Here is a 23204-nt window from a genome sequence, read left to right on the forward strand (position 1 = left end):
CATCACATAAAGAAGTTATGTACTTAACATAATGTTACATGTGTGTTGTCCATCTCCGCCTTTATTCTCACAACCCTCCCACCAACCCCCATCCTAGTCTCCTAGGAGATTGGATAATAAAAATACCTTTCTTCATGGACTCGTTGGCTTCAGAAAATGGATACAGTAACATAGTTTCTTACCATTATTTTTGTTTACATATAATTTTTATGGTTGTTTTTGGCAAACAAGATTGAGGTAGTGGAGAGGTGCATTCTGGGAAGGGTGTCTAAGAACTTGGTTGAAGGCCATGAGCTTTTGTATAAGGCTGAGATGGATTTGAGGGATCAAGTCCGACCCACACGTGAGAGTAAAGGCAGAGATGGACAAACACACAAGGAATTTTATGGTAAGTACATAACTTTATTTAATTAAAACTTGTTTATAATCTGCTTTATCTGCTTTTCACAGTTTGGTATAGTAAAACAAGTGTTGTGAAACCTAAGTAAATTAGGTAAAGAAAACATTGCAATTTCCTCACTTCCAGGTTGAAATTGATTAACAGTATTGGTCCTGTTTCCCATTTGGAACCAGTAAAGCCTAGGTACACACCCATTCTTGTTTACATAGGAACACATGATTTATATTACTCAATTTAATCATATGTAAAACTCAATTCTACATATTGTTGCGACTCTGGAAAAAAAGCTTCTCATGGCATAGCGCTCAATGAAGTCATCTCCCCCTCCCAGGTAGAATGACCACTTATATGTTCAGCACATGTTTGAGTCAAACATATTTGTTCTGTAACATTAAATTAATTAGTTGCAGGCTGGGAGAAGTGTGACTATGATATGAGATTGTTGTCTAACGATTATTTTCATTTGAACAACTATGGTGCTACATTTGTATCTAATAAAATTTTTGAAGCTATTAGACCTTTTCTACAGCTTCTCACTTCAAGGGGTCCTTAGAACTAGGAGATATGATAGATTTGTAAAATGTTTTTGTTATAACTTGAGTGATATGACAACCGATATTATGAACAAAGTAATGTATTTGAGCATTAAGCCTATAAGATCATTTGCATTACAGAGGCTTGGGACTCCTCACATTTGTTTGTCATGACTCTGTTAAATATTGTCTCAGAAATAACAGAAGAGGTGGTAGGGTGCTGCGCAATACAGTAAGGTTAGTTTTTATGTTATCATAGCCCTTCTGTTAGTTCAACAGAACACTTGTAAATGCCTGTCTATTTTAAGTAAGATCCTAAATTATTAGAATATTTTGCTGACAGGAGACTTTAACTATTCTGAGATAGATTGACTTAACCATGTTGTAATAAAATTACTCACTTAAGGAAATACACTCACTTCCTCTTGTCGTAAGTAAAATGGTTAAGGAAAATACAAGAAAAGGTAAGATGCAAGTCGTCATAGCAGTCTCTACTCCTAGAATTATCCACAACTCAGCTGTTCTGATTATAATCCATTTGAGTTTGATATAGCTAGAGCTGTGCATGAAGATAATAAAATTAACTGACTGTACTGTTCTACACAACAATGTTAAGTTGTCAATCTCGCCTTCATTCTTGCTGGATGGGTTCGGAGCCGATCCTCAGCTCCGACTCGGCCTTATACTAAAGCCCGAGAGCTATTTACCGGCTCGAGGCCCTCCCCCTTTCCTACAATGCTAGGCATCAGATACCCAGATCTCATTTGCCGGCCCGAGGAAGCTACTTAAGTGAAAGCGCTTGCCTGTTTTTATTTTGTGATATCGCAATAAATGTTTTTATACTTTTTTATTGCCTTCTTGGAATTTATTCAAGTTTATTTCTGGAATTATCCTTCAAATGGAACTGTGAAGAATACTCGTATGGACTGTAATTGTTTTATCTAGGAATTGTCTAACTATGGTAACATGGTCCTAGCTTACTGAGAGGGGCGAATGCTCAGTACCGTACGGAAGACGGAACAGAGGGAGTCAACTTAGTTGCGAGGCGGATGAGGTCTTGTGAAGTTGAATAGACACCCTGTCTGTATTTTCTGTTACCAGTTTAAAGCATCTTTGGAAACATTTTAACTGTTGGCTTCTGCCTGACTACTTTTTGTCAGTTTGAAGTATTCCTGGACAGTATATTTATTGTTGAACGTGGCTTTGGCGCTTTTTCTACATAAACGCTACCAATCCTAGTTCTTCAAAGAATCACTAAGGAAAACTGGATCCGAAGAAGTGAATACTGTTTGGATTCGAGGGCCGTTTTGGTTCTATAAAAGGTACTGGCATATTTATATTTTCTACAGTCACTGACTATTTGCCTTAAGAGACAGTGTTACTGGCATATTCTTCAGTCTTATCTGCCATTAATTGACTGAGAACAATTGCCCTATATTTACCAATACCAGCTAATTTTTGTGTTTATATATATATATATATATATATATATATATATATATATATATATATATATATATATATATATATATATATACAGTTTTTTCTTGTTAGATTTTGTCTCTTAGAGTTTCCCTTCTAAACCCTTGAGAAAAACCACCTTTTAAAAAAACTCTTTTACTGTAGTTTTTCATAGTTCCCCCCCTCCCCCCACCCATTAGGGTAGCGTTGATTTTTCTTATATATAATCAGCAGTGTTTTTTTATTCTTATTCTACTACCTTTTTATATATTTTCTACTTGATAGTGATAGTTAAATATATTTAGTAGTATTACTTATATTACTATTATATTGTTGGTGGTGGTGGTAGTTTTTTACTAGTGTGTGTGTGTGTGTGTGTGTGTTTGTGTGTGTGTGTGTGTGTGTGTGTGTGTGTGTGTGTGTGTGTGTGTGTGTGTGTGTGTAGTGTGTGTAGTGTGTAAAGCACTAGTTACCTGTTCCCTTGGTATCCCTTTTTTTTCTATTTTTCATTATGTCTAAGGATACTAAGGTCTCAGGTTTCAAGAAGTGTGAGTCGTGCTGTCAGAAGATGTCTCTGACAGACGGTCACACTTCTTGTGTGTATTGTTTGGGCCCCCTACACCTGCAGGACTCTTGTGCGGTCTGTCATGCCTTCAGTCCGAGAGTCATGCAGGAGCATAGGAACAAACTTATTTTGAGGGGCTTGCTTAAGCCTGAAGGGTCCCCGACTAAGCCTTCGTCGGGTAAACCCTCCAAGCCCGCTAAGACGTCGGCTCCCTGTTCGGAGCCGTCGCCGAGTGGAGCTTCTGCCTCCTCATCGGTTCCGGCTGGAACCGACACTTCGAGACCTCAGTCGGCTCCAGCTTTAGTATTGGAGCCTTCTGTGAGCCGAAAACGCTCGAGGTCTCCCTCTTTGGAGTCCGTTCGTTCAGCTCGTAGGTCTCCGTTACTACAGTCGGAGCGGAGCCATAGGTCCCACTCCTCTCGGTCCTCCAGGCTGTCTGATCACGACCTCGAGAGGGTGGTCAGTAGGCTCTTAAAGTCGCAGGCACTGGCCCAAATTTTGACTAGCCCTTCTCAACAGACTGTGGCTATCCCTGTATCTTCATCAGTTCCTCCTCCGACTCTACCACTGTGTTCGGAGCCGGAGCTCGAATCGTCGGAGCCGATACCACACATTTCAGCTCTGTTGTCTGCTCCGATCTCTTCATTGGTTCTGTCCATGGAGGGATCCGGGCATCGAGACTCTCTCGTCGGCTCCGAGGGGGCGAGTGGCATCGGACCCTTGTCCGACCCCGTTCTCCCTCTCGCTGCCTCGGCCCAGGTGAGCTCGGCCCCGACATCGGCCTCGGAGCCATCACTCTAGGTGCCGGGATGGGTTCTCATCTCTTTGGAGCTGGGACCTTCCTCTCTGCCTGATAGGGGCACCTTCGAGGTCATGAGGAGCGTACTGACTCCTGGGTCGGATCCACGATCGGCCCCTTCGGCTCTTCCCCCCATGGTGCCTGCTTTGGTCTCTGTCCACCCTCCGGACCCCAAGCGTGGAGAACAGACGCTTAAGGTCGCCCCACTGAGGGCATCTTCCTCTTCCGAGGTCTCCCCCGATCATTCGGAGGAGCCACCTCGGAAGAAAACATGTAAGAGGAAACATGTTGACTCCCCCGAGTCAGTCACGTCTGACACCGACTTGGAGGTTTCGGAAGGGTCCCCAAGGTCCCCCTCTGAGGATGTCTCCTTTTCAGACGTCGTGGAGATCCTTAAGCAGAGGGGGAATTGGACTGCCCTTAAACCTTCCGAGGACGAGTCGGTGTACCTGGACGCGTTTGGTTCTCACCCTTCCACCTCCTGGGTGTCTCCGCCTTTTGACCCGCTCATGGAAGTGGTTGTTCGGAAGGCGTGGACAGCCCCGGACTCAGTGGAACCAACTCCCCGTAGGCCCACTAAATTTATTACAGCCCCATCGGATAAACAGTTTCTAGCTAAGGGGGTCCCAGTTAATGCCATGGTGGTGGCAGCGGCCACTAAGAAAGGAGTTGGCTGACCCTTCGGTGCCTGTACATCCTCCTAATAAAGTGTCTAGGACAATGGACAGGTACGGGAAGCGGATGTTCTCTTCAGCGACCTTTGCTATGCGGTCGCTGAATTAACTGTGCCATTTCACCCGACTTCAGAGGGATCTTCTCAAAGAACTGGGTGATACCCTTCAGGATCCATCAGCTGCGGGGTCTCAGGATAAGGTTAACTCCCAGCTGGCGACCTTAAATTCCATAGTAAACTCCTCCATGCGGCTCATTTCTTATGCGGCTGATGGTGTGAGTAGGGCCACAGGTATAGGCGTGGCTTTGAGAAGACACGCCTGGATGCGGTTATGTAACTTTGCTGACCCCTTTAAGGCGTCCTTCACAAATACCTCCTTCGATGGTTCGGCTTTGTTTGTACCACAGGTGAAGGATACACTTACCAGGTGTGAGCAGGAAGGCAAGACTCTCTCTGCCGTGGGAGTCCATTTTTCTACTCCCTCCAGACCATTTCCCAAAGGTCAGAAGAGTGGAAAAATGTGGTTTCGTAAACCCCAGAAAGTCGTGCCTGACACACATGGTGATTTTTCCTCCAGGGGCAGAGGAGGAAACAATAATAGATGCCGCCCTAGGGGCAGAAGGGGTCCACAAAATCAGGGTAGCAGAGAATCTTTCTCTGACAAACCCTTCCAGCACCCCTGAGGGGCTGTCCGACTGTCCACCTTCAGAGGCAGTCGGGGGAAGATTGTCACTGTACCCAGATGCCTGGCAACTCCTCACTCAAGACCGATGGGTACAGTCTGTCATGTCCGAAGGTTACAAAATTCCCTTCGTCCGCACCCCTGTACAAACAAACAGATCCCTTCCAGATGTCCCGCCTGCTCTAAGGGATCAAGCAGTTCTAGAAATTTCAAAACTGCTAAGAAAAAGAGCCATCCAGCCAGTCCCAGCAGACCAGCAAGGATCCGGAATTTACTCAAGGTTCTTTTTGGTACCAAAAAAGACATTGGACTGGAGACCCATTTTTGGATCTCAGCAGATTAAACAGGTCTGTTCAAAGAACGAAGTTCCGGATGGTCACGCTCCAGTCCATTCTACCCTTCTTGGGTCAGGACCATTGGATGTGCTCCATAGACCTTCAGGATGCGTACTACCATATAAAAATGGACAGGCGTTCCAGAAGGTTTCTACGCTTCCAGCTGGGAGCCAGTCACTTTCAATTCAGAGCCCTGCCCTTTGGTCTCACCACGGCCCCCAGGGTGTTCACCAAATGCATGGCAGTGTTTACGGCTCACCTGAGATGACGGGGATTTCAGGTGTTTCCATATCTCGACGACTGGCTCCTTACTGCTTCCACCAGGCATCAGCTATTGCGAGCCAGGGACTATACCATTCAGACTTGCTCCGAGCTAGGTATATCAATAAATTTCGAAAAGTCTGCATTGTCGCCTTGTCAGTCTATAACCTTTATAGGCGCAGAATTAAATACAAAAGATCTATCTGCAAAACTTCCTCCAGACAGAGTATCAGACATTCGCCGACATGTACAGATCCTACTACAGTGCAAGACGATTCAGGCCAGACTTGTACTAAAGACATTGGGTCTCATGGCAGCAGCGATCATTTTAGTCCCCCTGGCTCGTTTTCACATGCGGATCCTCCAGTGGATGCTGTTTACCCAATGATCCTTTCAACAGCTTCCAATGTCCCACAGGATAATAATCACTCAAACATGCAAAGACCACCTGGCATGGTGGATGGTCTCCCCTCTAGTTCTCCAGGGCAGACTGTTTGTTCTTCCTCCTCCTGTTGCCACGGTGACCACGGATGCCTCCCTGATCGGGTGGGGGGGCATTTTCAGAGCAGGACTGTCCAGGGTTCTTGGCAACCCCTAGAATACCACCTGCACATAAATGTCTTAGAGATGAGAGCGGTACTTTTAGCGTTGCAAGCTCTTCAGGACTCTCTACCTACCGGGACTATTGCAGTTCAGACGGACAATATGTCTGTAGTCTGGTACATCAACAAGCAGGGCAGAACCAGGTCCTATCCCTTATGTCGAGAAGCACTCAGACTCTGGCAGTGGGCGATCTCTTCCCAACGGTTTCTGATAGCAATGCACATCCCCGGGAAGTCCAATGTCATAGCAGACAGGCTAAGCAGAGACATTCTCATGCCTCACGAGTGGTCTCTCAATCAGTTAGTAGCGGACAAGATTTTCCGCAGATGGGGTCAACCTTGCTGCGACCTTTTTGCAACCCCTCTCAACAGCAAGTGCGAAGACTTCTTCACTCTCTTTCCCCTCCCTGGCCATTCCCCCAGAGACGCTCTAGTACACGATTGGCCCCGGGGTCTCCTATATGCATTTCCGCCTTTTCCCTTAATTCCCAAACTGATTCAGAAAGCGACCGCTTTGGGCTCCAGGGTGATCCTCATTGCCCCTTACTGGCCTCGACAAATTTGGTTCCCATTCCTGCATCGTCACCTACTGGAGCAGCCCTGGAGTGTGAACCCAGTGCCAGACCTCTTGGTCCATCAGTCGGGTGGGCTGCACCAATCCCTTCAATCTCTCAACCTCACAGCTTGGTTGCTCCACTTCCAACCCTAGCCAGGCTTCCGCATATTTCTCAGCCAGTGCGTGAAATCATCCTTTCTTCATACAAATCTACCACCAGAAAAACCTATGCTAGTAAGTGGAGACATTTCTCCTTCTGGGCGGAGGCCAGAAATATAGATCCCTTTACAGCCCCTGTCCACAGTGTTCTGGATTTTTTGGCAGAGCTTTTTCGAGCGGGCTCCTCTTCTGCCACCATTAAAGTCCAATTGGCTGCTATCGCTAATTTTCACGCTGGCCTGTCAGAGACCAGCATTATGTCCCATAAACTTTGTAAAGCCTTTCTTAAAGGGACTGTTTTGCTGAGGCCTCCGATTAGAGATCCCCTGTCTCCGTGGGATTTGAATCTGATATTAACTTCACTGATTCTCCCTCCTTTTGAACCTGCGGCCACCTGTTCCTTAAAATTGCTCTCCTGGAAGACTCTCTTCTTAGTAGCTATCACCTCAGCTAGAAGAGTATCGGAACTTCAAGCCCTCTGTATTCGTCCTCCCTATCTTGTTTTTCACAAAGATAGAGTTTCACTCGGAACTAATCCCTCCTTTTTACCCAAGATTCCTTCTTAGACAAACCTGAATCAGGCCATTTATCTTCCTGTCTTTTTTCCTAACTATTCAAACAGAGCTGAACAGAAGCTGCATTATTTGGATGTTCACAGGCAATTACGTTTCTATTTAGAGAGGACAAAACAAACAAGGAAGTCGGACCAACTCTTCCTGTCCTATGCTGAGGGCAAGCAGGGCCTGCCAGTGTCTAAAGTATCTTTATCTAGATGGTTGGCCTCTATCATTTCCTTCATTTACCAACTAAGACATAAAGAACTCCCTACAAAACCAAAAGCTCATTCCACCAGAGCGTTAGCTACGTCAGTAGCTTTTCAAGCAAGACGTCCAATGGAATCTGTTTGTGCTGCAGCCACATGGGCCACTCCTCATACCTTTATTTCTCATTACAAGTTGGATATGACCTCCAGGAGTCGGGCTGAGTTTGGTTCCACTGTGTTCAAGAGTCTGTTCCGATGAGCCAACCAGGGCTAAGGTGCTAGGGACGCTGTCCCATCCAGCAAGAATGAAGGCGAGATTGACAACTTAACATTAAGAAGTTATGTACCTACCATAACGTTCCATGTTAGTTGTCTTCTTCTCGCCTTCTTTCTTGCGTCCCACCCGCCATCCCCCTAGCCTGGACAGGCCGAGATGAATCCTTCTGTGGCCTTATTCCTCTGCTTGACTATTTCCTAGGTTATGTCCTCCTCAGTTGTTACCACTGTAGGTAAACTTTATAGTAGGTACGGGGTGTCTCCATGGTGTTAGCTATACCAAACGAGATCTGGGTATCTGACGCCTAGCATTGTGGGATAGGGGGAGGGCCTCGAGCCGGTAAATAGCTCTTGAGCTTTAGTATAAGGCGCGAACCCATCCAGCAAGAAAGAAGGCGAGAAGAAGACAACTAACATGGAACGTTATGGTAGGTACATAACTTCTTATTATTAATGTTAATTGGTCTATAAATTCACTAGACAGTGAATGAGACTTCAGCTACACCACATTAGAAAATATCTTGTGGCATACTATGCGGTACAGTTCTAATATATAACATAAGAGCATTAGGAAAATGTTTCCATTTTGATGGAATTGCAAAGTAATTAAAATGCACAAAAAACAAATAAAGGGCTTTTAGAGTCTACAAAAGATTTCTCATTTAGAATAAGAAGAATTTAAACAAGGTAGGCAGGTTCTTCAGAAACAAAATTGTACAAATAAGACCCAAAAAACTGGTTATAGACACTAGTAATAAGAACTATTACAAATATATTAATATTAAAACAAACTACCAAGTGAGGGCTTTAAAACTTAATTCTTTAGTTACAAACAACTTAACAATCTCTAATGAATATAGTATGTTTATTTCTGCCTGTACCATTTCCTCTGGTATTAAATTTGAATCACAGATCTTGATGGGAAATTGTTACCATATATAACTCACAGTCGGTCAATTTAAGCAGCATTAACAGAATTTATTAAAAAATATATCATCTGGTAAGATTACGTACCGGTCGTATTGCAGTACAACTTAAAAAAGCAATCTTGCACCAATACTGAAAAATATTTTAATAGATGTCTTTAGTATGCCGCAGTGGTACAGCAGTAGCATTGTTACCTCACAGCAAGAGGTTCTCCCGTTCGATTTTCGGCTTGGCTTCGGAGTGCCTTCTGTGTGGAATCTGCATGTCCTCCCCGCGGTTGGGTAGCGTTCAAAAGACACGCGTGCGTAAATGGGCCTGCCTTTGTTGAAGGTTGGGTGTCAAGCTGGCACCTCGGCGTTTCGTAAAAAAGTCTACTGCCAATCATTAGTGGACCGGAGTTCTGCTGTGGCGACCCCTTACCAGGAAAAAGCCGAAAGACAAACATCCACAAACTATAGTCAAGTCCCTACAGTGTGGAAGGAGGTCTCCCACATAACACCTATCCACAAAAAGAAAGATGACAGTGACGTAAAGAACTGCTGACTAATTAGCCCAACTTTGGTTTTGGAAAAGTATTTTTAAGAGGTGCCTCACTAATATAATAAAAAAAAGTAAAATGGCATTACTAGATATTAATCAGCACAGTTTTATTGGAGGTAGGTCAACATGTACTAACCTTACAGAATTCTATGATCAGATTACCATGGCTAGTGATTTAGGATCTTCATCAGGTGTCATCTACTGAGACCTTGAAAAAGCCTTTAATTCTGTACTGTTTCCATCAATTATAAAAAAAGTAAATAAATAAATAAAATAAAAAAATAAGCCATTGCAAAGTTTAAACCATGTAATAAGAAGGTTTGGAATGGCTGACAGGGAGGACTCCTAGCCTTAGCATTAAAAAAAAAAATCATCATCTACCCCACAGTCCATGGAAATGAAGCAGCAGATTTGGTTTTCAAATTTTCACCCTCAGGAGCACTACTGCATCACTGTCTCCAAAGCCAAATGGCTAACAATCAGCTACAGAGCTGAGTTACTCTTAGGGTCTCTTATTTCCAAGCTACTTCAGACAGGTGCCTCCCACGTCTTGCAGCCAAGCTCCAAAATAAAACCACGGCTGCAACCTCTCCCAATGAACTCACTCACTCCAGACACTCCAAACCAAACTGCACTTTACCAACCATTTCTTTTCCATTCTTTCTCCCAGAATGTCAATCCCTGCCCCACCCTCCAAAGAAGTTTTGTCTTTCCCAACTTTCAGAGCTCAGCTCAAAAGACACCTCCATCAAAAATCTGAATGTATGTGCTTTTCCACTGGGCGCACAACCTAACTCTCTCCTCACCTGCATCACCCCTGCTTTGACCCTTTGTTTTTACCTCTTGCTTCCCCTCATATTTAGCACTAAAATTCACTTTTGTTTTTCTCCTCTGTTAATAATAATATTTACATGTTGTATCGATTTTCTGTGGGATTATATAACACCTTTGATTACTCTGTTTGTTCACTCAGGTTGTGCCTGCAAATGATCTGTTGTGATCAGCACACTGCCCTGGTAAACAAATTAAATAAATTTATAAAGGGGTAATATCCAAGTATGAACCATTTACTTTGAGTGCCAAGAGGCTCAGTTTTTGGGCCCTGTTGTGTTTAATGTGCCGTTTGCCTCTGTTCCTAGACACAAGTAATGTTGGATCAGTCGATATGCTGATTGATTGTAAGGTAGGCTTCATTTTTACATTTTATAATTTCAGTGTCATAAATGGATGTGACTGATATTTGTAACCGAGCTGCACCAAGTTCAACACTGTCCAATGCAGCATAAAGTATTTTGGAAAATTGTGTCTAATGAAACCTATGTGTATGGGAGTGAACATATTAAGGGTGGAGATAGTTATTATAAAGATATGGGAATTATTGAGTCCATTAACATAAAATGTGGATGACATGCTGGCACTATAGTACATAGAACAACAAAACGACTAGGCATAATGATAAAGAAATCTAGCAACAAGGGATACATGTTGCTTAATTTCACTATTTGAAGTGTAAAGTCTCCCTGTAGGTATGAGGGGTCTTGTTTAGCCAGCCTTTCCCCCAGCAGGCTAGGTGAAATGAAAAAAAAAAGCAAGCAAAGTGGATAAAATAGTTTCAGAGAATGTTTCTAGGAGTTGTACTGCACGGATGCAGCTGTCTTTTTATTCCTAGGTACTTTTTCCGAGATTATTTTATCCACTTTCACTACTTCACTGTTTAAGATGTATGTGCATCCAGTTTTAGAATGCAGTAGTGTTTTCTGTATTTATATGTCCAAACCGTTAAAGAAAATAGAGGCTGTACAGTGAAAGTTTGCAAAGATTTTATATTGCTTGGTAGTGGAATATAACAAATATAAATATGTTAATTTATATATTTTGTATAACTGTTACGTCAGGAGAAATGTTATACTTGGATATAAGGTGTTTCATTGCAAACACTTTCAAAAGTGTCACTAACTTTGAGAATCTCTGAAAATAAACTTGACCTAAGAAATACAAATCTGAATTTCCACATTTCCATGTTTCACACAAGTATGAGTTACTCTTATTTGACATTTTGAGTCACAGTATTATAGAATAAGCTTGGAGGTTTGGGGATCAAGAGATCAGAAAGTCTGGCAAAATTTAAAAAAAAAATTTAGATATTTGGGCAGGCAACTTAGTATTTGATCTTTAAGTGAAGGAGTCATTGTTCCTTAATGTATTGAGCACTGAGGTAGAATTTATTGACGTATGAACATTTCCTTCATCACCAACTGACAGGCAGTCTGTGTCCTTGAATAAGTTCAAGAGATGAAAAATAGTGCAGAAACCTTTTGATTGCCACTGTAACGTCAATCAATTTGACTGGTTCAGAAGAGAAAAGACCTTCAAAGTTTAGAAACTGCAGATGAAATTTTAGGCTTCCGTCTTAACGTTCTCAAATCAGTTCATGAAGTGATACAGTCAAAACTTTTGTTTGTATCACATAATCTTTATCAAAAAATACTCTCTTCAGCAGCAGAGAGCTTTGCTTCATAGGTCACCAAAGTTAAAATGTTCTTCGTGTTTCACTGTTGCAGTCATTAAATTTGGGTAATCTGCTGTCAGGTTGCCCTCAGTCGGCCTGAATTCCAAAGTCTTGAGTCCTGCGTCGGTTGCTGTCTTCTCTTCCATGACATCAGGTCGTCAGGGGTATAAAACATGCAGCCGACACCATTTTTTTTAGTCTTTCTTGCCGCGCGGTGCCCGAAGCAGAAGCATTTCGCAAGTGCCGGTTGGCCAACTACTGAAATATTCGAGTTTGAGTTTCAGAACCGAAGTCTTCCTTTTTTCTTGCTCCTTACCGTTGTCAGAAAAAGTTAATAATTGTATTACTTGTGGGAAGCAAATACCTCATAAGGATTTCCATTTGTACTGTATTCCTTCCTTGCCTAGGCCCTGATCAGAATGTGCCTGGCTGTCGGTTTTGTGCTAGATTTAACCAACACACTATTAAGCGTCGGTATATTTTTGCATCAAAGTATTTTGGAAACAGATTTAACTACCCAGAAATGTCATCAGATAGCAATCCGACTGCCGGAGTACATAAAAAACGCAAAAGGTCGAGATCCAAAACCGACGACAAGGCTTCTCCTAAGCCAGTCGCCGGTACTCAGTGAGGCGCTTTCGCAGCCCCTGATACCCACTACCTTCGAGTCGCAGGCCTCTACCGACACCCAGGAATTATTGCATGCAGCTGAACAGGTTGGAAAGCATACTTTGCAATGTAGTTTTGTCTCCTTAGAGGCCTCCTGCAGGGCCGCAGTTACTGGATTTGTGATTAGGAGGCATGCCTGGTTATAGGAAGAGAATTTGCCTGATCATGTTAAAGCTAAATTGCTAGATGCACCTTTACAACATGATTCTCTGTTTGGTATTAAGGCAGAAGAGGTTTTAAAGAAAATGGAAGACAAAGTTAAGTCTATGCAAATTGTTAAAGATTTCTTACAAGTGCAGCCACCTAGATTCAGTAGACACTGGCCTACAAAAAATTGGTCCTTTCCTGTGCCAGCCAGAGCTCAAAGGGGCAAATCCAGACACCCTAAGGGTTCCAGATACCAGGCGTAAGATTCATACAGGTTAAAGCAATGGGGGGTGCTTGTACCTTCAAATCTGGAAGAGATAAAGCGCAAACCTACAGAAAACATCCCAATGACTTCCCTCTGCCTACACCAAGCACTTATCTTTTGGCAACACCCATAGGGGGAAAGTTAGCAGTTTTTGCTCCAAATTGGCAGTTAATAACCCAGGACAAGTGGGTACTAAACATAGTATCACAGGGATACAGATTCCATTTCCACACTGCCAATGGCAAATGGTTGGCCAGATCTGCCAAAAAATCAATGGGCAGAGGCACAGAAACAGGTTACGTTCCTCATGGCCATGGGGGCAATTTAGCCAGTACCAGAACAGGGAAAAGGACAAGGTTTTTACTCAAGACTGTTCTTGGTATCCTGAAAAGACAAGACTTGGCGGCCAATACTGGATTTATCGATTTTGAACACATACCTGGACATGCCAAAATTCAAAATGCTGACTTTGCAGCAGCTTCTGCCCATGCTGGGCAAGAATGCTTGGCTGGTGACATTGGACCTGAAAGAGGCATACCTGCATGTCCCAATAAGACAGTCATGCAGAAGATCCCTCAGATTCAAGGCTGGCTTACTGCATTACCAATTCTCTGCACTGCCCTTTGGCTTATCTACTGCGCCCAGGGTCTTTATAAAATGTTTAGCACCAGTAATTGCATTTTGCAGACAAAGAAGTATACAAATATATCCTTACTTGGACGACTGTCTCATTCAAGCAGAGGAGGACATTCTTCAACACCTGGCATTTGTGAAAAGGCTTCTAACATGCCTAGGATACACAATAAACGAAAAGAAATCACAACTGGTACCCTCTCAAAAGATAACATTCTTGGGTGCAAGCTTGAATACAACTGCCCAGATGGCTTTCTTCAAGCCAGACAAGCAAAGGCAACGGACTACTTACTTCAAGTTGATGGCAACAAAAACCCAGTTATCTGCAAGACAAATTCTGCAGGCTCTGTGCTTCATGGCATCCTGGATCCTACTGATTCCATATGCAAGACTGCATATGAGGAAACTTCAGTGGTATCCGAAAAGTTTATGGAGTCAACATTCTCACAGTCTGGAAGCAATGATTCCTCTCATTCCCTGCCTACAGCAGGAGTTTCTATGGTGGGCAAAGGCATGTCACCAAAACCTGGGACGGGCCTTCACTCTCCCCCCTGCCAGCCAAACCTTAACAACAGATGCATCGGATTATGCTTGGGGGGCCCACATGGCAGGAAGATGCATACAGGGCATATGGACCCCAAAACAAATGCATCTACATATCAATCAGAAAGAGATGTTAGCTGTTCAAAATGCCCTAACAGCCTTCAAGGACTTTACTTCATCCAAGGCAACTACTGATAAAGACGGACAACACCACAGTCATGTGGTATATAAACAAGCAAGGGGGCACAGACTCATACCCCCTTTGCAGAGTAGCCATGGCACTGTGGGACACAGCTTTAACCTCCCAAATACATCTTTAAGCTCAATTCCTGCCAGGAATGCAAAATAAACTGGCAGACAATTTAAGCAGAAACCTTATGGATCCTCACGAGTGGAAACTAAATCCACAGGTCTTCAGCATGATAACAGAGAAATGGGGGAGCCCAGATATAGATCTATTTGCCTCTTCTCAAAATTATCAGTGGAAAAGATTCTGCACAAGGACTTATCACAGACAAGCATGGAAAGTGGACGCCCTATCCTTCAGTTGGAAAAACCTATCAGTTTACGCCTTTCCTCCTCTGCCTCTTCTCCCCAAGGTCCTCCTAAAAGTCAGACAAGAGAAACCAAAGATGATACTAATTGCCCCGGACTGGCCCCGCCAGTACTGGTACCCAATCCTAAGGAACTTGTCTCAGTACCCAGCTTGGACCTTACCTTAAAGACCTCAACTACTGTCCCAGCAAAACAATCAGATCCTGCACAATCAACTACAGACACTGAACCTGGCAGCATGGCTGATCATGTAGTTATACAAACACCACCTCTCAGTAAAGCTGTGATGGATGTCATTTTGGAAGCCAGAAGGCCTAGTACTAGAAAATCTTATGCTGACAAATGGAAGAGATTCTGTGCTTGGAATCGAGCACAAGGAGCTGTTACAGCAGAACCAAATATTCCTCAGATATTACAATACTTAACTGAGATGCTTGACAAAGGCCTATCTTTCTCATCAATTAAAATCCATGCCTCTGCCATTTCAGCTCATTGCAATACAGAGCCACCAATCTTTTCTCATCCTTTACTAAAGCAGTATCTTAGAGGAGCCAAAAATGTAAGGCCTCCTAGAAGATCACCATTACCTGCATGGGACCTCAATTATGTGTTGGAAAAGCTCACCCTGCCTCCATTTGAACCAGCTGCTACTGCTGTTATAAAGTTCTTATCATGGAAAACAGCTCTGCTACTAGCAATTACTTTAGCAAGAAGAGTTTCAGAGCTACAGGCCCTCATGGCTGTTGAGCCTTTTATCATATTTTACCCAGACAGGGTGTCTCTGAGAACAAATCCTACTTTTATGCCTAAGGTGGTTTCCAGTGTGGCTCTTAACCAAACAATTCATCTGCCAACTTTTTATCCAAATCCGCAGAACAAGGGAGAGAGAATTCTGCATTCCTTGGACGTACACAGACAGCTAAGATTTTACTTGAGCAGGACTAATGCTCTAAGAAAAACTGAGCAATTACTAGTGTCATATGATACAGGATCAGAAGGAAAGGCTATTTCAAAGCAGACAATTTCAAAGTAGGTAAGCCACTGCATCTGGTTCTGCTACTTACACCATGATAAACCTGTGCCCAAGGGCATTAGGTCTCATTCCACCAGAGCTGCAGCTACTTCAGCAGCCTTTCTCAGAGGAGTACCAACCAAAGACGTTCTAGAGGCTGCTACTTGGAGTTCTGTTCACACCTTTACAAAGAATTACCATTTGCCTCTCTACTCTAAGTCCAGGGAAGGCTTTGCCACTGCAGTGCTGCAGGGCCTTATAGCCGCACCTAATGCTGTTTAGCTCCAGCCTCCCAACCATAGCTTTGGGATTCTACCCAAATGTAATGACTGCAACAGTGAAACACGAAGAACATAGTACAGTTGTGTACACTTAACATAAATGTAGATGTTCGAGTGTATTCACTGTTGCAGTCCAGGTTACCATCCCGCCATTCCCCTGTCATTCTGAAGTTTATCTTTCCTTATCTGTCCTCTACAACCTATGTGGTGTATTTGCATGTAGATGAGGGTAAAGTTTATACTGATGCATGTGTACATATATATATATATATATATATATATATATCGGGGGCAAGAAAAACTAAAAAAAATGGCGTCGGCTGCATGTTTTATGGAAGAGAAGACCGCAACCGACGCAGGACCCAAGTCTTTGGAATTCAGGCCGACTAAGGGCAACCTGCCAGCAGATTACCCAAATGTAATGACTGCAACAGTGAATACACTCGAACAGCTACATTTATGGTAAGTGTACACAGCTGTACTTTTCACTTGCTCTTTCATATAATCTTGTTAGGAGAGGTACAAAGTAAAATATGAGAGAAATCCATACAGTGAGGGTAGTCATTAAAACTTAAGAATTAAAGCTTTTCAAAAAAAAATATCTCAAAAGTAAAATTGTACATTTTTTTTTTTAATGTACCATGCCCCTTTTGGCATGTATTTGTCTAACCATCTCCCTCAACTTGAGAGATCTCCGAGATTGCTATCTTAAAAAGTGATCTCAAAATATTTGTCAGGACAGAGTGGCAGCCCTGTCTCTGTACTCGTTTTCTTTTAGAGTTCTCTATGGGTGTCTGTGTCTAGCCTTCTGAGACATGAAAGCTCTGCCCTCTGTTTCCTCACCGAACAGATGGCTTCTCAAATACCTGGAACTAAACCTTCACCAAGTAAATATGACATGTTAGTGCAACAGATTCCCCACGTTAAGAACAAACTTCTACTACATCCTCAGATTTTCCTCCAGTCAGTATTGTATTGCCCTCTGTGAGGCTGGAGGAAGCTTTTGAATATAGGTTATTGACTAGACTTGGAATTTTCTACAGACGGACAGCTTTGTACTTGACCACAAATCTTTGATTCTCCATATGCTTCAAATATGCTTATAATAAGTAGGTAGAAGTCCTGCAAATTTGTCTTCCGTTCTTCATTTTTTATATCATATTTGTGAATGTCCTTTGAGTGCTGTCAGCTAGTCTGATGCATATAGTTTGTAAGTATCACTTATTTGGTATCAGCATACTGAATTTTGAATGTTTTTTACATATCTTTCTGCATTTCAGTCTGTCTAGATGCTCAGTTGTTGCTTTATTAATTTAGTTTCATATGTGTTATTTTCATTAATTCACATTAAATGCATATTGGGTAAAATTTACAAAGCCACAGGCTGTTGACCGCTGTTTTTAGTAAAGAAATTAGCAGTCCTCTAGGGTTCTGTTTTATGTCACCTTTAGTTAAATGTTAAAACATTTACTATAAGGAAGAAATACTGCAACTCAGGTACAGGTAGAGGTCAGATTTATGAGTATGAATTAAGTATGTACATTTAAGTCGGGTATAGCTGGTTATGTTGTAGTTAACCATTTTCTACCTATTTATAGAAAGTAGAAGTTACACATTGTAAGTTGAATACATGTTTTAGTTGCAAAAGCAAACCCTAATACCCAATTGTAAGGCGTATGAACTTAGCATTCAGACTGTACAATGCATAACTGTATTCTTTTTTTTTTTTTTTTTTTTCAGGTAAGCAAGGCAGCCCGGCAGGAGAAAAAGTTTCACGATTACAATGAAAGATGTACATTCCAACATCAAGCTCGGGTAAGTAATGTCATGCACTCTGGAAACTTTTCAGTGGAATGTGATGGACAGTGATGCTGCCTGCAGATAGCATAAAGTATAGAAATACAAATTGGGATGAAGTAAAGAAAAGCTGTGGAGGAGAAACAGTTCCACTAGAAAATGGGATAATATTCTTCCTTTGTATGTTTAGTTGGTGAGACCACAGTCTAAAAGAATACTGTGCACTGTACGGGAGACCATATTTTTTTAGAAGCATTGTCACTATAATGGCATTCAAATAAGGGTAACAAAATGGATTTGAAAAGATATTTGATTTATGCACCATGCTTATTGCAAGGTTGGATGCTGTAGGGAAAAGGATGTGCCTGATAGAGTTAGACTCGATGATCACTACGCTGAAAACAAGTGAAAAGACTAAAGAAGAGAGTGTTTGGTAGTCTCTGCTGTGTCAAACTGCCCAGCTATGTTCTTCTGCATGTTAGTGTGCAGCCCAATTTGTCACATTAGAGGTTAACCTCCTCTATATGTGTGGACATTGCACTGTTCTTTGCAAGTAAGGTATCCTGGAATGAGTTCTTTTTTCTCTGTGGATCCTTCAAACATCTGAGTGGTCCTGATTTTTAGGAGCTGCTGAGTCTAAATCTAAATATGAGCACTGTGTAACTGTGAATGTCATATCAGTTTTTCACTGACTTGCTCTGACTTAGATGCAAGTCCTGTCTTCCGAGTTAAATCCAACTTTGGGCTTCCTGGGTTTGGTAATCTTTCGAGGTGTTAAGCTTCTTTGACCCTTAGGTTGTTTACATCCAGTTTAAAAGATAGCATTAATGACTGTCACTCTTAAGAGCCTTCTTCATATCCATGCATCTTGGAGAATTTTTAACATGTATCCAAAAAATCATCTTTTTGGAAAGGTTAATATTCATCATTCTCACTGCTGCAAATAGCCTGGTGTGCTGTATCCTGCCAAGGACACAGCAGTTGGTCAGCTTCCAAAAGTTTTCTCCTTCTCCCACACTGTCACCGTGGCTTGCTTATAGGCTGAGCCTTTTTTTTTGGGTGTGGGGTAGCGTATAAACAGCCAGAGTGACTAAAAATCTTAAGTGCTTTCTTGCCACCTCATGCAGATGCATCTCTGAGGCTCTTCATTATTAGCAGTCAGCCTAAAGCTTCTTTTCAGACAGATAACACTCCTGTGGGGAACTTTCCCCACAATGTATGTATATATATATATATATATATATATATATATATATATATATATATATATATTATTTTTTAAGGATATGTGTAATTTCTATTTTTTGCTTTTTCTATCAGAATTGCAGTATATCACTTTAAAAATACAGGTTTATCAGGAACATCAGAAGACATACCTTGAATACTGCTGTTTTAGTCGATGAATTGCTTTCTAGGTATATGTTGTGTATTTAAGCTACAAGGAATCATTTTAATTTTTTTTTTCAGCTAATTTGTTGTTTTTATTAATTGGAAAGTGCATTTGTGTGACAGAAATTGTGTGTTGTTGTGGAAATGCTTATGTACCCTTCATGACAACTAACTTGCTTTTAATTTTACTAGCAGTTCACTTTGGGAAAACTGTTTTTGTCTTTTGAGAGAACTTGCTTAGTAAGTGACAACTTACCTTCTGACCGACTGGCAGTACGGCATCTTCCATGGCTACAGCATGGATACTTACCCAGGTCCTGCTGTTCCTTCCTCCAACATACCTAAAAAGAAAAAAAAAATGTTAAAACATAAGCCCTTGCCTTCAGCATGGGCTCAGTCTTACCCTATGATAGGTGAATCTGCAGTACTCATTGCTGTTCCACAGATCCACTTACTGGTTTCCTTGAATTTTTCTGGCATAGCCCTGCCTGCCAATATGATCTGGGGGTCAGACATGTGCTCATTGGCTGTTCTGATGTCCTTCATGGATGCATCTGCAGTCATAACAACTGGGTTGTCCTGTCGTCAGGCAGCCCTTCGGTCGGCCGGATTCCAAAGTCTGGGTCCAGCTTCGGCTGATGTCGCACTCCACCCGACGTCATCTCTGCTGGTCTTCGGGTATAAAGGCATCAGCCGACGCCATTTTCCTCAGTCTTTCTTGCCGCGTGGCGCCCGAAGCAGAAGCTGTTCGCAAGTGCCGGTCGGTCAGATCCAGAGATTACTACTACCGAATACTACTTCGAAGACTTCTAAAAAGCTAAGTACCCCGTTGGGGACTCTTTCTTGCCTCAGCCGATGTCAGAAAAAGTCAATAACTGTTTAACTTGTGGGAAACAAATCAGCATGGGCTCAGTCTTACCCTATGATAGGTGAATCTGCAGTACTCATTGCTGTTCCACAGATCCACTTACTGGTTTCCTTGAATTTTTCTGGCATAGCCCTGCCTGCCAATATGATCTGGGGGTCAGACATGTGCTCATTGGCTGTTCTGTTGTCTGACGTGGGCATGGAGAACCATCAAGACACCCAGGGAGGGACTTCTTAGGGCAGCCAAGGAAAAAGACCTCTTGGTGTGGGGATGTAATGCTTTCCCCTTCTTGGTCTTCCTCCAAGGATGTTCCTATGGAAAGAAAACAAAAAGTTAATCATTCTGATGAGAGAGTGTTTCTGTTTGTAAAAATGATGTTCTTATCTTAGCCAGGGGTTTGTTGCAGGCTTGTCAACACTGAGTGTCTGGTGTGCCTCCTCCTGTTTCTTATTCCTCCACTCCAAAGGATGAAGATGCTTTCTGAGATGAGTCTGATGTGGATAGATAGGTTTGTGCTACTTGAGGGTACCATAGCACAAGACTGTGACTCCTTAGATAGTAAGCCTGAATCTGTACAAATGGAGAATTTCTCCTTTTCAGAGACTGTCTAGACTAAAGAATGTATTTGTTTGGGAGCACCTGAATACCTTGCTCCCTGTCAAGTTGGGCAGATATGATTTGTTTGGAACAAGAAGCCTTGCAAACTGCACCCATTCCTCCCATTCTCCCAGGCTTAAAGTTTGCTTTTAATGCTGCCTGCAGCCCTCCTGGTTTTTAGACATCAGTACCAAAAAGGCATATAAACTGTATATAGTCTCTCAATCTAATAAATATATATTTTTTCTTTTTATCTTAGAGTAGATCTAGGAGCCATCTCACCTACTGCTGCTAATGCAGACAGGTTTCTTACCACCCCAGCCTATTTCCTGGGGATAAAGGAGGTAAGCTGCTGGATAGACTGGGTAAGTGATTCTTTTCTTCTGCTATTTTAGCCTTTAGAATGCTGCTAGATGTTCATCGTGTTACCCTGCTGCAGTCATCACACTTGGGTTATCCTGCTATCAGGCGGTCCCGCAGTCGGCCCGAATTCCAAAGTCTTGGTCCGGCGTCGGTTGCTGTCGCTTCTTCCCTGATGTCAGTGCATCAGGGGTATACAAGAGGCATCCGACGCCATTTTCTTCAGTCTTTCTTGCCGCGAGGTGCCCGAAGCAGTTCGCAAGTGCCGGTCGGCCGACACCTGAGATTTTCGATTTGAATTTCAGTCCGAAGTCTTCAATAAAGCTAAGTACCCCGTTGGGGAATATTTTCGTGCCTCAGTCCGATGTCAGTAAAAGTTAACAATTGCATTTCTTGTGGGAAGCAAATAACTCATAAGGACTTCTATTCCTATTGTATTCCTTGCCTAGGCCCAGACCACAACGTCACAGGTTGTCGGTTCTGCGCTAGGTTTAATAAATGCACTATTAAATGCCGTTTTGACTTCGCACGACATTATTTTGGTAGGAAATTCAATTATATCATGCCGTTGGAGCAGCCGACCGCAATTCTTAAAAAAACGCAAGGATAAGGACAGGCAGCCTAGGAATAAGCCAGATCCCGAGGCCTCAGCTGGGCCTGTCGCCGGTTCTCGGTGCCTACGCAGCCCCTGACAACCGCAGAGCTGGAACCCCAGACAGCTGCCGACTCCCACACAGAGTTTTCTAGGCCGACGCAGCCATCTACCGACACTGGAGCAGATTTAGACACCGGTGCAGAGGAAACACCTTCAGTTGCAGAAGGTGTCTTCAGACCGACTACACTCACCATTAAATCTTATGCTAAACTTAAAACTCCTTTAAAACCTAAGAAAACTGTTCATCAGTCAACAGGTCAAGGCCCCATGCCTAAGAAACCGATGCTTAAGATGACTGAAGATTTAATTACCCTTATCAGGGGGTTCCCATCCCCCTCCTGATAAAAGACCAAGACAAGAGGAGGATTATGCATCCTCTGACCAGGTTTCTCTCTCCTCAGATTCTTCTGAAGAACAGGATTACACTTTTCCACCTTATGAGGATTCTGATGCTGAAGACTCTATTCCCTCAGCATCTCCCCCTGAAGACTACTCCTTTGGGGAAACATTACATATCATGAGGGAGCATTTCCACTGGGAAGGCCAGGATTACTCAGATTCTAAGAAAAGACTCCGAGAGTTCCTTCTATTACCGCAGCACAAACCTCTTGCTATTCCTCCTGTTTTAGATATTGTGGATGATGTCTACTTGGAGTTTAAATCCAGACTCTCTACCTCCTGCTCCAGCCAAACCAGACAGATAATACAGAGTACCTGACTCTCACAAATTCCTTTATAAAAGCCCTGTAGCTGACCTAGAAACCATTTCCCAGGGTCCTAAGGGAGCAAAGGCTTTTATGGCTAAATATCCTGTGCCCTCTGAAAGAGATTCCAGAGCCCTAGATAGATGGGGAAAGAAAATATACACCTGTGCAACTCTGGCTATGAGAGCATTAAATTGCCTGTTTCACATGTAGAAATATCAACAATTCCTGATGTCTCAGTTAAAACAAAAAATGAGCACACACTCAGAACAGCCTGAGTTCAAGGAAATGCAGGATCTGTTGCATGCAGCTGAACAGGTGGGCAAGCATACTTTACAATGCGGATTTGATTCACTGGAAGCTTCCTGTAGAGCAGCTGTTACTGGCTCAGTCATTCGTAGACATGCTTGGTTAAAAGAGCAATCCCTCCCTGACCATGTTAAAGCAAAATTATTAGATGCACCTTTACAACAGGATGTATTATTTGGTGTCAAAGCAGAAGAGGTTTTAATGAAAATGGAGGATAAGGCTAAATCTAGGCAAACGGTCAAGGATTTCTTACAGGTACAACCCCCTCGCTTCAGCAGAAATTGGCCAACAAAAAATTGGTCCTTTCCAGCTTCAGACAGATCGCAGAGGGGCAAATACAGACACCCAAGGGGCAGAGGTCAGTCACAGGGCCCTTACA

At 42.8% G+C, this 23204-nt stretch overlaps 1 protein-coding gene across 2 annotated transcripts in view; it reads left to right on the plus strand.

Moving 5' to 3' along the window:
• CUL9 (cullin 9) overlaps positions 1-23204 on the plus strand; it is a 2881018-nt gene that overhangs the window by 2556089 nt on the left and 301725 nt on the right. For both annotated transcript variants that reach the window (XM_044060287.1, XM_044060293.1), the window contains exon 36: positions 17887-17961. In XM_044060287.1, coding sequence (XP_043916222.1) covers positions 17887-17961 — 75 coding nt within the window. The remainder of the gene's footprint in view (positions 1-17886; positions 17962-23204) is intronic.

Source organism: Protopterus annectens, chromosome 1.part0, assembly GCF_019279795.1.
Source record: "Protopterus annectens isolate FY-2018-M chromosome 1.part0, PAN1.0, whole genome shotgun sequence".
In the NCBI taxonomy this organism is placed as follows: domain Eukaryota; kingdom Metazoa; phylum Chordata; order Ceratodontiformes; family Protopteridae; genus Protopterus; species Protopterus annectens.